This window comes from Macaca thibetana, chromosome 13 (genome assembly GCF_024542745.1).
Source record: "Macaca thibetana thibetana isolate TM-01 chromosome 13, ASM2454274v1, whole genome shotgun sequence".
Classification (NCBI taxonomy): Eukaryota; Metazoa; Chordata; class Mammalia; order Primates; family Cercopithecidae; genus Macaca; species Macaca thibetana.
The window spans coordinates 33,196,700-33,211,846 of record NC_065590.1 but is presented as its reverse complement, the minus strand read 5'-3'; the positions used below and the strand labels follow the sequence as shown (position 1 = coordinate 33,211,846).

Below are 15,147 nucleotides of genomic sequence, written 5' to 3'. Positions count from 1 at the left end.
TTGGCACAGCAAGAAATTCCCTCAGGGCTGTGATGTTTGCCCAGACTGCAGAGTTCTAGGGTTGGTCTCTGCATCGGTTGCTGTACAGAGCACCCCAGGCAATGTGCATGAGCAGCCAAGGTTGTGAACCACTGAGTGGCAGGACTTCTGCTGTGTGGGAGGGGCTTTCACTCGTATAGATGCTTACGTTTCCACTTTCGGGATGGAGTGGAGCAGAGTTACATGAGCGCCAGAGAATTGTGACCAGCTGTTTTCTCCTTTGGCAGATGAGAAATGAATTTACCATTACTCATGTTCTCATCCCCAAGCAAAGTGCTGGGTCTGATTACTGCAACACAGAGAACGAAGAAGAACTTTTCCTCATACAGGATCAGCAGGGCCTCATCACACTGGGCTGGATTCATGTAAGCAATTCTGAGCTCTCTGAGAGTTAGTCTCCGCCTCTCCCGTGGTGGTATAAACACACTGCGTGTTTCTTTGAACAAAGTCAATTATATCCAGATTATTTATTGTTTTTCTCTCTTTTGGATGCGGTCCTTAGCATACTTGACTATTGTACTTCAATATTGTTTTCTTCCCACTTAGGGCTTTTAATTTTTTTAACTTTTTATTTATTTTTTAGTAAAAATAAACTGTTTTCCCTAAAGTTCTAGTTACCCTCTGAGTATGACTGGTGATGGGATGCTGGCCTAGAATACATGTGGACATTGACCATAGAGACTATGCCTACTATATACAGATGATGTTCCTTAAAAGTATATAACTCAAAATATTTTAAATGAGCCAAGGAGGTTAATTCAGGTGCTTGCATTTGGTCATTTGGTCTTTCTTAAAGCATCTTTATATAAACAAGAAGGGCTATAAATACACATGATTTTCAAGTGTCTGCATATCTTGTGCAGCCTTCTGGTAATGTTCAGGTAAAATATGATGCCTTCCCTAAAGATTATTTTTAAATTTTTCTTTCTATTCCTTTTTAAGCCCTCACTCTCATAACCCAAGCTGCATTTTATGTTGTATGACAGAGTTGCAAATAAATTGGCTTATTCTTGGATTACACATACTTGTATGCCAGAATTTGGGAAAGACTGACGTGTGAGGCAGTCCCGTGTGTCGTCCGTCCTTTCTTCTGTTCTATTACATTCATGTTGGTGATTTGCCTGTTATTGTGTATCCCCACCACACCCCCATTGTAGTAGATGGGGGAGAGAAAACTTGTTCCTTATCTGCCAGGGGATACAAATTTGAGTAAGGTATGATTTTAGCCTCATGAAGGAGATTAAATAAATAGACAATTAATAACTTCACCTGGGGCAGAATGTGCTAAGGGTTCCAAGAGGTGCCAGGAAGGCACTGTGGAATTCAGAGGAAGGAGGGACCATGCCTGATAGGGTTTAGTAGAATGTTGGCAAGCTGGACCTAGGTCAAGTTCCTTATGGAGCAGACAAGTAGAGAAGAGGCAGACTCTGTTCCTGGAGCATTGTGGGGACCAGTTCGCTGAGATTTGTGATTCATATCAGGAAACAATGGTAGACATGTATTTTTGTTTTTTGTTTTTTGTTTTTTTTGAGACAGAGTTTCACTCTTGTCACCCAGGCTGGAGTGCAATGGCAAGATCTTGGCTCACTGCAACCTCCGCCTCCCAGATTCAAGCAATTCTCCTACCTCAGCCTCCCAAGTAGCTGGGACTACAAGCGCCCGCCGCCATGCCCAGCTAATTTTTGTATTTTTGGTGGAGATGGGGTTTCACCATGTTGGCCAGACTGGTCTTGAACTCCTGATCTCAGGTGATCCACCCGCCTCGCTTCCCAAAGTTCTGGGATTACAGGCATGAGCCACCGCGCCCGGCTAGATATGTTTTAATGCAGTACATTGGAGCCGTGTTCTGGAGGGTCTGGGGTGGACAGGCAGAATTGTTCCACTTTTTAGTAAGTGGAGAATTCTTAAAGGTTTTTGAGCAGAACAATGATATGATTAAAGCCATACTTTAGAAAATTTAATGTAAGTACAGTTTTAAGGTAGGTTGTGGCAAGGAGATGATTTAAGAGGTTAGTGTGCTGATAAAAATCTAATAATGATGAGATCTAGGGTGATGCCATTGTGTTTGAGAAGGAGGAGATGAGTGTAGGATTTCAGAGGATTTGAGAAATGAGTAATAGAGAATGATGACTCAGAGTCAATGGTGACTTAGAGGTTTGGGGCCTTGCAGTGAACATCTCATAAGCAAAAGTAGGGGATCCAGGAGAAGGATTTGATTTGAAAGTGGGGTTCAGTTCTGAGCAAGTTGAATTTCAGGTACTGGTGAGATATCAAATCATTGGAGGTAGTTATCAGCCAGTTGGCAATGTAGGGCTAGAACTTGGGAGCAAAGTCAAAGCAGGAGAGAGGGCTCTGGGAATCCACTATGTAGTGCTGATCTTGGAAGCCCTGGAAGGGGGAGAAGAGTCTAGAGCAAGAAAAGGTTCACTGGCAACTTGGGGGACAGGCCACCTAAGGGAACATAGAATGTAGTTAGCAATGAAGCAAAGAGATGTATGAAAAAGGTGAGGGTAGTGTTAAGGGACAGAAGCCATAGCAGGAGGAAGGTGTTTGTTTTTTGTTTTTTTTTTTTTTTTGAGACAGAGTCTCACACTGTCGCCTAGGTTGGGGTGCAATGGCGAGATCTTGGCTCACTGCAACCTCCGCCTCCCAGGTTCAAGTGATTCTCCTGCCTCAGCCTTTTGAGAAGCTGTGATTACGGGCAGCCGCCACCATGCCTGGCTAATTTTTTTTTTTTTTTTTGTATTTTTAGTGGAGACTGGATTTCACTATGTTGGCCAGGCTGGTCTCAAAATCCTGACCTTGGGATCCACCCACCTCGGCCTCCCAAAGTGCTGGGATTATAGGCATGAGCCACCACGCCCAGCCGAGAAAGGCTTTAAGAAAGAATTTCCGGATGTTAACCATGTCACATGCTGCGGAGAGCTCCAGAATGGTGAAGACTTGGATCGGCCTGGATTTGATCAAATTATTGAGGACCTCGATTTAGTGTGTTTTAGGCATTAATGGGAGTAGTCTGTAAGAGTTTAATAAGTCATAGGGATTAAAGTTGTGGAGATAATGAAGTGTACACTACCATTTTGAGCAACATAGCTCTAGAGGAAAGGAGAAAGATGGGATGGTGGTTTAAGGAGAAGCTGGGTTGAGAGAATGTTTGGTTGATTGTTCAGAGTGAAAGGCTTGAACGTGTTTTGTTTTGATTTTGTTTTTCAAAAGCTTTGTATTTTGAAATATAACACATATATATAAGAAAGCACACAGAAACTAATTATATACTTTAGGCCGGGCGCAGTGGCTCACGCCTGTAATCCCAGCACTTTGGGAGGCCAAGGCAGGCGGATCACGAGGTCAGGAGTTCGAAACCAGCCTGGCCAACATAGTGAAACCCTGTCTCTACTAAGAACACAAAATTAGCCGGGCATGGTGGCACATGCCTGTAGTCCCAGCTACTCAAGAGGCTGTGGCAGGAGAATCGCTTGAACCCCGGAGGCGGAGGTTATGGTGAGCCAAGATCACGCCACTGCACTCCAGCCTGGGCAACAGAGCGAGACTTGGTCTTGGGAAAGAAAGAAACTAAATGTACACTTTAACAAATCATTAAGCAAATATCTATGTACATACACTACCTAGGTCAGGAAACAGAACGCTGTCAGGAGCATGCATGCCCTAAGGGAGGGAAGTCCTCTCTCCCTTGCTTCGTTTATAATTTCACCACTTCAGTGTGTATCTCTAAACACTATAGTTTACTTTTGCCTGGCTTTTACCTTTTTGTAAATGGAATTATACCATATGTATATTTGTGTCTTGCTGCTTTTGCTCAACATTTTGACGGTTTATCCACATTCTAGTGTGTAGTTTTCTGAACATGTTCTTATGCCCAAAGAGCCAACAATAGAGATGGAAAAGGGCAGGAGAATCAAGGTAATGTGATGATAAGGAAGGACCGAATCAGAAGCACAAAGAGGGATTCATCTCACAGGGGGAAAAACATCCATTCCTCCAAGACAGGATTGAATGAACAGAAATGAAGATACAGAGAGATTTTTGAAATGATATCTGGAGGAGTTGAGGAAACACGTTTTAGACAATCTTGACCTCAATAAAGTTGGAGTCTAGGTCTGCTGTTGAGCAAGAGGGAGACCAAGGAGGATTTAGAAACTGGAGGAGATGGGGGAAAGGTTAGAATCATTCTGTACAGACTTCAGGTAGAACTTAGCTACAAATGAATAAAAGCGTTTTAAGTATCAGTGAGGGCCCAGCTGGGAACAGATTTAGAGCCTAAATTGATAGTAGTTCAGCTTATTTATTTATTTATTTATTTTGAGATGAGGTCTCACTGTGTTGTTTATGTTGGAGTACAGTGGCTATTCACAGGCACAATCATACTGCACTACAGCCTTGAACTCCTGGGCCCAAGTGATCCTCCTGCCTCAGCCTCCTGAGTAGCTAGGACTGCAAGCAAACACCACCATGCCCAGCTAGTTCAGCTTTTTTTCCTCCATAACATTTCTGCACCATTCCTTCCTAATTCGGGATTAAAAACAAACAGGCTGAGGTGGTGGCTCACACCTGTAATCACAGCACTTTGGGAGGCCAAGGTGGGAGGATCTCTTGAGCCCAGGAGTTCAAGACCAGCCTGGGCAACATAGCAAGACATCATCTCTATAAATTTAAAAAAATTATGCATTTGTGGTGGCACACGCCTGTGGTCCCAGCTACTTGGGAGGCTGAGGCAGGAAGATTGCTTGAGACTGGAGGTCAAGGCTGCAGTGAGAGCCATGATCACGCCACTGCACTCCAGCCTGGGCAACAGAGTGAAAACCCTGTCTCAAAAACAAACGAAAAGCAGACCGTAAGATTTATTCAGATCTTGAAATTGGCCAGAGGAAAATGCAAAAGATCAGTTCTTCCTTCTTAACCTTGTCAACTATAAATCAGCTTCCCAGGTCAAAAACTTTGTATGGTCATGGATTGATCACCAACTGTTGTCAGACCTCCAGCCCAGAACTCAAGGCACTCCTCATCATGTCTCAGCCCCATCTGAGCCATTTCCCTCTAGGGAAAATTTCCCATCCAGGCACCCAGGCTGCCTTCAGCATTCACCCTCCTTGCTCATTTCTGCTCCTTCGGCATATTGTTTTCTCTTTGTGAAAGTGCCTTCCTCTATCCCCAGCAGCATGGGCACAGTGAACATAGTGAACTTTCATTCAAGAAACTTGACTGTGAAAGGAAGGAGGGAGAGAAGGTACAATAGTTAGAGAGGAGCAGGGGATCACGGCAAAGTTTTTTGATTCCGTTTAATAGTTGTTTACTGAGTCCGTGCTTATGTCTCTTTATTATCTTTCTGGCTACCCACATTTACTCCCAGTTAGAATCCTGGGCTCTAACCATGGGATGGAAGGTGGTGTTGGCACAGGCCACTGCTCCTTAGCAGCCTAAAGGATTATATTCTCATCAGGTAGAAACTTTGTGGTCACTGAAGTCCTTACATGTCCCGTGAAGACTTGTGTGTGGATTTGCTGCCTGCACTCAGCTAACACGTTCCCGTCCTGAAGGCTTCTTTCACAGTGAGCTCATCACAGCACCCCGTGGAATGGTGCTTCTCAGATGAGGCTGCACATAAGAATCACTTAGTGAGCTTTCAAGAAAAGTGTTCCCTCATGATGGTTCTTTCCAGGGATGGGGTGCAGGAGTCTGGGCTTTTGTGAAGCTCCGCAGGAGATTTGTTTTTTTGGACAGCAGGTTTGAAAACGCTAGTCAATTGCATGTTTTTATTGTCTGTGCTTTTCTGTCAGTGAACGTTGGTTGTCTTTTTGAATCATGCTAGATCTTTTTCCATTTTTGTTACCTAAGATCACACCTCCTCTAAGATGAACATAGGTCATTATATGGTTGTCTGTTTTGCATATAAAATATGTGCTTAATAAAACAAACAATGGAAACAAATTAATCAGGATGCACATTTAGGTGATGCTTTAACTGATTAACCTCAAATTTTAGAATCGTGTTCTCCTTCCAAACAGAATGGTCTCCTTTGTATGGTTTAACTATCCACTGAAATTCAAGTAGTCCCCTACCTCCCATATCTTCCTTGGATGATGCTTTAGCTACAGGACAGCCTTTGCCTATAGAACCTGATTCATGCTTGACCTTTTAACACCTCTGTGGGAAAGAAGAATCATTCATCTAATTGTGGTTTACTAAGTCCTTGACTTCTACTATGTTGAAATATTGGGTATGTACCTTCTGTTCCAGAATGGGTGACTCGATGGTATGGAGAGACCTTGTAAGGAACCAAATAAGTCTTGATGGTCAATTAGAAATTATGAGTCTCTTGAAAAACAAAAACCTGAATCATCCAGAGAGAAACACTTCTTAGAGGAGATAGAAGAAATTCCCTAGGAAAAGTTCCAAGGGCCACTGCATGCCGTTCACAGTTGTTGAGGACACTCATCTACCTTGTCCATGGATGCCCATCATGACAACCCCAGTAACACCTTTGATTCCATGGATCCCTGGGTGAATCCAACATCATAGTCCTTGAGTTCTTCCAGTTTGGTTCAAGAACAGGAGAACCAGAGCAGGAAATATCAGCAAACAACCTCCTCGTCTGTCTCCAACCCTGAGACACAAATGTCTTTGCCTGTCTCCCCTCCTACTGTCTGGTGATCTTTGTGCAGCAGGTATGCTTCTGAAGGAGGCCTCCAAGCCAGTTTCTGTGTGCTGTCATCTGAGATGGGGTTCCCCTTGCCGGTTCTCATACCCCACAAGACCCACCACACTGATCTCCTGGCTAGCACACACCAACCTCAGGGAGGCCTTTTCTTCACACTTGGAACCCAGATCTTGATTTCCTTTTGAAAGGTCAGAATTTGTTTAACTGGAATGTGTCACAGCATTGAATTCTTCTGCCTTGTCTATTTCAGCTTCAGAATTCTGTTTTTCTCCCACTTTGCAGTGGTCTTTGAGTTTTAACACTGAGGAAGAGTATCTTTCCCCAATGATGCCCCAGATGGAAGGTTTGAGCTCTGTCCCTGGGTCCTCTCCATACCCCCCTAGTTTAATGGCCCAATGTCTTGATGCCTTCTCACATCACAGCTCTGCAGCCTACAGTCTTTCATCCAACCAGGAATTCCAGAACCCATCAGGCACCCTAGATCTTCTAAACCGGTGGGATCAGAGTCCCCGTTTTGAGTAGTACAGAGAGGAAAGTTCCCCCTTGTGTTTACCTCCCTTTTTTGTCTGCCTACTCCAGTTCCCCCTTTCTTGAGTGCTCAAGCTGCCTAACATCTTCCACTGTCTTCAAACAAGGGAAGCCAGAAAGTTCCAAGCCTCTTCGTCCTCAGTTTACTTTTGTCCAGTACAGCCTCAGTGACCTCTGGGAGCTCTCTCCCTGAGAAGGTTGTCTGAGTGAATTAGATGAAATGTGGTGGGTGGGTTATTTGATATGTCATCTATAACCATGAGCTAGGACAGCATGCACTTGCCTGGGCTTAATGGTGTTGCTTTCCATTAGAAAAAAAGATCACCTTATCATTCATCAGACACTCTACAGAATCTCAGAATTATGGTTCCACACAATGTAAGTGAGAGCATATATCCACCTACCCAGGAATTGAAGTGGGATCTCCCCCACCCCATTTGTAGCATCTCCCTATGTTTGCTCTTCAGACAAATCCCCATCTGTTTAGTTGTCATTCTGCTGGGGCCAATGCAATCTAAGTTATTTCATTTCCTTAGTTATTTTCATCTCCTTCCCCTCTCTCATTGTATCCTTCACCACGGACAGCTCTTGCAGTTTCCAATAATTGTTTATACTCCTTATTTCTTTTCTTTTCTTTTTTTTTTTTTTTTTTTTTTGAGATGGAGTCTTGCTCTGTCACCCAGGCTGGAGTGCAGTGGCATGATCTCGGCTCACTGCAAGCTCTGCCTCTCGGGTTAATGCCATTCTCCTGCCTCAGCCTCCCAAGTAGCTGGGACTACAGGTGCCCACCACCATGCCTGGCTAATTTTTTTTTTTTTTTTTTTTTTTTTTTTTTTTACTAGAGACGCGGTTTAACCGTGTTAGCCAGGATGGTCTCGATCTCCTGACCTTGTGATCCGCCTGCCTCAGCCTCCCAAAGTGCTGGGATTACAGGCGTGAGCCACCGCACTTGGCCTATGCTCCTTATTTCTACGAGCTCTTTTATTCATTTTATTCCTTGTTACCTAGGACTGTATAATGGGCACATATATATTTTTCATTTTCTTTTTCTTGTTTTCTTTTTTTTACAAACAGTCTTGCTCTGTCACCCAGGCTGGAGTGCAGTGGCGCGATCTCAGCTCACTACAAGTTCCATCTCCCAGCTTCAAGCGATTCTCCTGCCTCAGCCTCCCAGATAGCTGGGATTACAGGTGCCTGCCACCATACCTGGCCAACTTTTGTATTTTTAAGAGAGATGTGGTTTCACCATGTTGGCCAGGCTGGTCTGAATCTCCTGACCTCAAATGATCTACCCCCCTCAGCCTCCCAAAGTGCTGGGATTACGGACATGAGCCTCTGTGCCCAGCCTGTTTTTTTTTTTTTTTTTTTTTTAATTGACAAATAACAATAGTCTATATGTTTTGAAATATGTATACACATATTGTGGAACGGGAAAATCAAGCTAATTAGCATATGCATTACATCACTTTTTTGTGATGAGAACACTTAAAATCTACTCTCTTTTTTTTTTTTTTTGAGACGGAGTCTTGCTCTGTCGCCCAGGCTGGGGTGCAGTGGCCGGATCTCAGCTCACTGCAAGCTCCGCCTCCCGGGTTTACGCCATTCTCCTGCCTCAGCCTCCCGAGTAGCTGGGACTACAGGCGCCCGCCACCTCGCCCGGCTAGTTTTTTGTATTTTTTAGTAGAGATGGGGTTTCACCGTGTTAGCCAGGATGGTCTCGATCTCCTGACCTCGTGATCCACCCGTCTCGGCCTCCCAAAGTGCTGGGATTACAGGCTTGAGCCACCGCGCCCGGCCAAAATCTACTCTCTTAAGCAGTTTTCAAGTGTATAATACATTGTGATGAACAGTAGTCACCACATTGTATAGTAAGTCTGTTGAACTTAAGAAAGAAATTATGAGTCTCTTCACATACTGGTATTAAACTATATTTGTTTACAGTGCTGGAAAGGAGCTTCCTTACTTATTAGGAACTTCAGGTGGACCTCTCATGGTTGCAAGTGGCTTCTTACAAAGGAGATTGTGCCCAGCTGTCGAGAACTGTTTGGCTTTACTTCCTTCAGAGACCAGGCTTGGTTGTACGGCACAGTAGTCCTCCCTTATCCTCAGGGGATATGAGCCCAGACCCCCAATGGATGCCTGAAATCACAGATAGTACCAAACCCTATATATACTATGTTTTTTTCCTATACATGCATACCTGCGATAAAGTTTAATTTTTTTTTTTGAGACGAAGTCTCGCTCTGTCACCCAGGCTAGAGTGCAATGGCACAATCTCGGCTCACTGCAAGCTCCGCCTCCTGGGTTCATGCCATTCTCCTGCCTCAGCCTCCCGAGTAGCTGGGACTACAGGCGCCCGCCACCTCGCCCGGCTAATTTTTTTGTATTTTTAGTAGAGACGGGTTTCACCGTGTTAGCCAGGATGGTCTCGATCTCCTGACCTCGTGATCCACCCGCCTCGGCCTCCCAAAGTGCTGGGATTACAGGCGTGAGCCACTGCACCCGGCAATAAAGTTTAATTTATAAATTAGGCACAGGAAGAGATTAACAACAACTATAATAGAATAGTTACAAAAATACAGTGTAATAAAAGTTATGTGAATATGGTCTCTCTCAGAATATCTTATCACATGTAATATTTTCAGATTGCAGTTGATATGGGTAGCTTGAAACCTCAGAAAGGGAATCGCAAATAAGGAAGGACTACCATATATCCTCGCTAAGAGTCCTCTGACTTTTTTTCTCTCCTCAGACTCACCCCACACAGACCGCATTTCTCTCCAGTGTCGACCTACACACTCACTGCTCTTACCAGATGATGTTGCCAGAGTCGATAGCCATTGTTTGCTCCCCAAAGTTCCAGGAGTGAGTATAAAGGGCATGGTTCTGGGTGTTTCAAGGGGGTAGTAGGGAAGAAAGCCTCAGGGGAAAAGGTCTCTATTCTTGCGGCCTTGTTCTTTGTAAAACACATAGATTGTAGTATAAATTGGTTATTCTAAAGGGCTTCCTTTTAAGCACCATATCATGATTAATCTATCATGCTTGTTCAAAAAGATATCCAAGTAACAACTTAGTTGCTATTCTAAGAAAAGTCCACAAGAAATTTGAAGTGTTTGTCTTGAAGCGATAGGAATGTCAAGAGTTTTATGTTGGATTAGCAAGTTTCAAAATCAAACACATTATCTCAGAATGCACTTCTTTTCAATTCCAAATCCTGTCTTTACTCCCACTTTGATTATTTACTATGAATTCTCCAGCAAAACTAGTGTGATGACAGTAATGAATCATTCTCTAACTGTGATTCATTCACCAGAGAAGAGACCTATGAGGCAGCATCCTACAGAAGCTGTCTCACAACGACCTCTGCCCTGCTGTGTGTGTGTGTGTGTGCGCATGCTGGTGTGTGTGTGTGCGCATGCTGGTGTGTGTGTGTGCACATGCTGGTGTGTGTGAGTGCGCATGCTGGTGTGTGTGTGTGCATGCTGGTGTGTGTGTGTGTGCGCATGCTGGTGTGTGTGAGTGCGCATGCTGGTATGTGTGAGTGCGCATGCTGGTGTGTGTGAGTGCGCATGCTGGTGTGTGTGAGTGCGCATGCTGGTGTGTGTGTGTGTGCATGCTGGTGTGTGTGAGTGTGCATGCTGGTGTGTGTGTGAGTGTGCATGCTGCTGTGTGTGAGTGTGCATGCTGGTGTGTGTGTGCATGCTGGTGTGTGTGTGTGTGCATGCTGCTGTGTGTGAGTGTGCATGCTGCTGTGTGAGTGTGCATGTGTTTGGGATGGAGGGACACCTTTGCTTGACTCTTAGCCTGCCTTTTTTAAATTTCAGAACTGGATTCTTTAAACTAACTGACCATGGACTAGAGGAGATTTCTTCCTGCCGCCAGAAAGGATTTCACCCACACAGCAAGGATCCACCGCTGTTCTGTGTACGTTATCTATGTAGAAGAAACTGGGGCTGTGCTTCAGGCAGGGAGGACAGTCAGAGCTGATGAAATGCATCATCCTTCCTGATCCACACAGAAGACCAGCCTTGTCACTTACCTTTCCAGATCTCAATAGTAAGGACGTACATGAGAAGCAGTGTGGGATAGGAATAGATTTGAATCTTAGCTCCGCCACTGTGTGCCTTTGATTAGGCTACTTACCCTTCCGGGGCCTCAGTTTTCCCATCTATAAAATAGGCATAATAATAACAACACCTACTTTATAGGGTTCTTGAGATGATTAACTGAAGTAATGTGCAGGAAGTACCTAATGCAGTCCCTGGCTTATTAAATGTTACTTTTTCCTTTCGTCAATGTCAGTTTCTAAGCCTGTACTTCAATAAGAGATTTGAATACAAAGGAAAAGAGAAGCCACTTAAGATAGGTAAATTAAGTATATTTGTAGAATTTTGCTTAAATCATAGGGGCTTTACGACCTTCCTACAAAGTTTTTTTTTCCCTATGCTGTGGTCTGTGAGTAAAAAGTTTAGTTGATGATAAGATCAGTATGTTTCCATTTGCCCCTCCAATCTGATTTGATGGTGTTGCATTACTCCATGCTGGCCATGGAGTATTATTTCTTTTGGGTTCAGAGAAAAGTCAGCAATATGAAAAAGGGACTAAGAACCTTGACACTTAAAAGGAACTGGAGATGTTTAGAAGAGAAATCCTAGGAAGGATCTGAGAGCTGACTTCAAGTGTTAGAAGAGTTGATGTATGAAAAAAGGGATTGGGTATGTTTCATGTCACTCCTAGCACTACAACTAAGACTTCATGGAATGATGGTTTTCTGCTGAGCGTGAGGAAAAACTTTCTGACAAATCTGTTCAAAAATAGATCAGTCTGCCTTGGAATGTCTAAGTACCAGGATGTTGAAACAAAGACTACACAATCAGAAAAAAAGGTTTGGGGCACCAGTGCCCACGTTTTCGGTTATAAAGACCCCTGTTGCCAAAAGGGAGCATTCTCCTCTCACCATGTGACAGTAGGTATACTTTATTATTTGGGCGACATCATAGCCCAAAAAAGTGTGATGAATTCAGTAATTCTTTTAAAGTAATGTATATTTTAGGGATGACACTATTTGTTCCCAAGCTTAGGCATCAAAAAGAATGAGTCTAGAATGTACATACATTTTAAAAATAAACAAAGGTATATAGGCAAACACTGATTCCATGTACAGGTGGAACTGGTGATAGTAATGAGTCCCAGACTCTTACCATAACTACCACTTAAATAGCAGTCTGGCTTCCAGACTGAGAACCACTAGCCTAGAATGAACATTTTAAATAAGGTTTTTTTTTTTTTTTTTTTGAGACAGTCTCGCTCTGTTGCCAGACTGGAGTGCAGTGGTGCGATCTTGGCTCACTGCAGCCTCCACCCCCCAGGTTCAAACAATTCTCCCGCCTCAGCCTCCCGAGTAGCTGGGACTACAGGTGTTCACCACCACGCCGGGCTAATTTTTTTTTTTTTTTTTCTTTACTAGTAGAGACAGGGTTTCACCATGTTGGCCAGGATGGTCTTGATCTCCTAACCTCGTGATCTGCCCACCTTGACCTCCCAAAGTGCTGGGATTACAAGCATGAGCCACTGCGCCCAGCCAAAAAGGGTTTTTTTTAAATGACTCTTCAGGCCGAGCGCAGTGGCTCATGCCTATAATCCCGATACTTTGGGAGGCTGAGGCAGGCAGATTACTTGAGGTCAGGAGTTCAAGTCCAACCTGACCAATATGGCGAAACCCCACCTCTACTAAAAACACAAAATTAGCTGGGCATGGTGACTGTGCCTGTAATCCCAGCTACTGGGAAAACTAAGGCAGGAGAATCGCTTGAACTCGGGAGGCGGAGGTTGCAGTGAGCTGAGATCGTGCCACTGCACTCCAGCCTGGGTAACAGAGCAAGACCCTGTATGAAGGGAAAAAAAAGACTTTTCAGAATTTTCTAGGACTCCACCTTTCTTTCTTTTTTCCTGTTGCAGAGCTGCAGCCACGTGACTGTTGTGGACAGAGCAGTGACCATCACAGACCTTCGATGAGCGTTTGAGTCCAACACTTTCCAAGAACAACAAAACCATATCAGTGTACTGTAGCCCCTTAATTTAAGGTTTCTAGAAAGCTTTGGAAGTTTTTGTAGACAGAATAGAAAGTGGGGCATCACCTGAGAAAGAGTTGATTTTGTTTCAGGTTTGAAAAGAAATAACTTAACATATTTTTTAGACAAGTCAGAAAGAGAACATGATCACCCAAAAGCAACTGTAACTCAGAAATTAAGTGGAAAGAATGGTATAATGAACCCCCATATCCCCTTCCTTCTGGATTCACCAATTGTTAACATTTTTTTCCTCTCAGCTGTCCTTCTAATTTATCTGTCAATTTGTTTATATTTACCTCTGGGCTCAATAAGGGCATCTATGCAGAAATTTGGAAGCCATTTAGAAAATCTTTTGGATTTTCCTGTGGTTTATGGCAATATTAATGGAGCTTATTACTGGGGTGAGGGACAGCTCACTCCATTTCACCAGATGGTGAGGCTAACACATCCTGAAGAGTGATTTTGTCAGGAATTATTGTTATTTAACAAGTGTTTTCAGGATATTTTTCCTCTACAATAAAGTAACAATTAACTTATGTTTTTGTGCTCCAGAGTGATCCATTTGATCAAGCATTGTATAAACAGGTTAAAAGGTGTGGTTGTTTTGGAAAGGTGAGGGGAAAATGGAATTTGAGATATACTGACACTGAAGGTGTGTCCCAGTTCACTTTTAATTATTCCATGTTTTTTATCTGCCTGTTGCCGTCTTCCAGAGGTGTGAAGTCATCACTGTTCTTTTGGTGCTGTCTTAAATGGGTCAACCATTCACTTCCTCCTTATGCCCTCCATGCTTTTGGCTGAGGATAATAAAGCCTTTGTTTGGAGTACCAGGTTACACTCCAGTAAATGATTACATTTCCCAGCCACCCCACCCTACCAATTTCACTGTGTTGGCTGTTCTTTTCTGACTAAGGCAATACCTAGGAAGACACTTGAAGCGGCAGTTGATACTGCCTTTTTCTGTGAGCTGAGCCTGGTGTTCTAGGTGGCCTAGAATTAATGGTATCATTTGTGACACCTCGAATGAGGGCAGGAGAGTAAATACTTTGGCCAGGAGAAGAGTGATTTCTTCTATATCAGAATTCTAGGTGAGGGGAGGGAGAATCTGAACGCATAATTCTAGGTGAGGGGAGGGAGAATCTGAACGCAAAATCTTGCTTCATTTTTAAATTTTGTCTCAGTCTTGATTGCTTAGGTTGGAGGTCCTTGAACTTGTCCCCTGAAAGAGCCCAGTTCTCTATATTATTTTTCTTCTCTTGGGTTCTTAACTCCCCATATAGTGGAAATTCTTTCTCTGCTGTTTTGGTATGGGTGAGTCTGGAGGCCAGTTGGACTTGGGAAAGCCATTTCCTCTTACAGCCCAGAGCAGCCTGGCTATTCCACCTTGCTCTAAACAGTCCTGAAATCGCCCAGTCCTGTGCTTTTGGGAAATCCATCCCCTTCTTCTCATTCTTTGTCTACCACTTAGCTTAGGGCTTTCTTACCTTTTATTTCGACTGTAGCCATTGGCTTTTACCAAGTCTCTTTGTTTTTAGCATTTCTTCATTCCAGTCTGTTCTGCACACTTTGATCAGGAGAAGCTTCTCACACTACAGCCATGTTCATGTTTTCTCTCTTGCTCAGAAACCTGCAATAGCTTCCCATTGCCGAAAGTCTAAATTTAGCTTTTATTTTATTATTATTTTATTTATTTATTTATTTTTTTTTTTGAGATGGAGTCTTGCTCTGTCACCCAGGCTGGAGTGCAGTGGCCGGATCTCAGCTCACTGCAAGCTCCGCCTCCCGGGTTTACGCCATTCTCCTGCCTCAGCCTCCCGAGTAGCTGGGACTACA

At 43.7% G+C, this 15,147-nt stretch overlaps 1 protein-coding gene across 4 annotated transcripts in view; it reads left to right on the top strand.

Moving 5' to 3' along the window:
- The window catches only part of STAMBP (STAM binding protein), a 37,317-nt gene extending 23,467 nt beyond the window's left edge, over positions 1 to 13,850 (top strand). For all 4 annotated transcript variants that reach the window (XM_050754464.1, XM_050754462.1, XM_050754465.1 and 1 more), the window contains 4 exons: positions 267 to 404; positions 9,996 to 10,108; positions 11,068 to 11,167; positions 13,202 to 13,850. In XM_050754464.1, coding sequence (XP_050610421.1) covers positions 267 to 404; positions 9,996 to 10,108; positions 11,068 to 11,167; positions 13,202 to 13,258 — 408 coding nt within the window. In that variant the 3' untranslated portion in view covers positions 13,259 to 13,850. The remainder of the gene's footprint in view (positions 1 to 266; positions 405 to 9,995; positions 10,109 to 11,067; positions 11,168 to 13,201) is intronic.
- Positions 13,851 to 15,147: the final 1,297 nt, after the last annotated feature.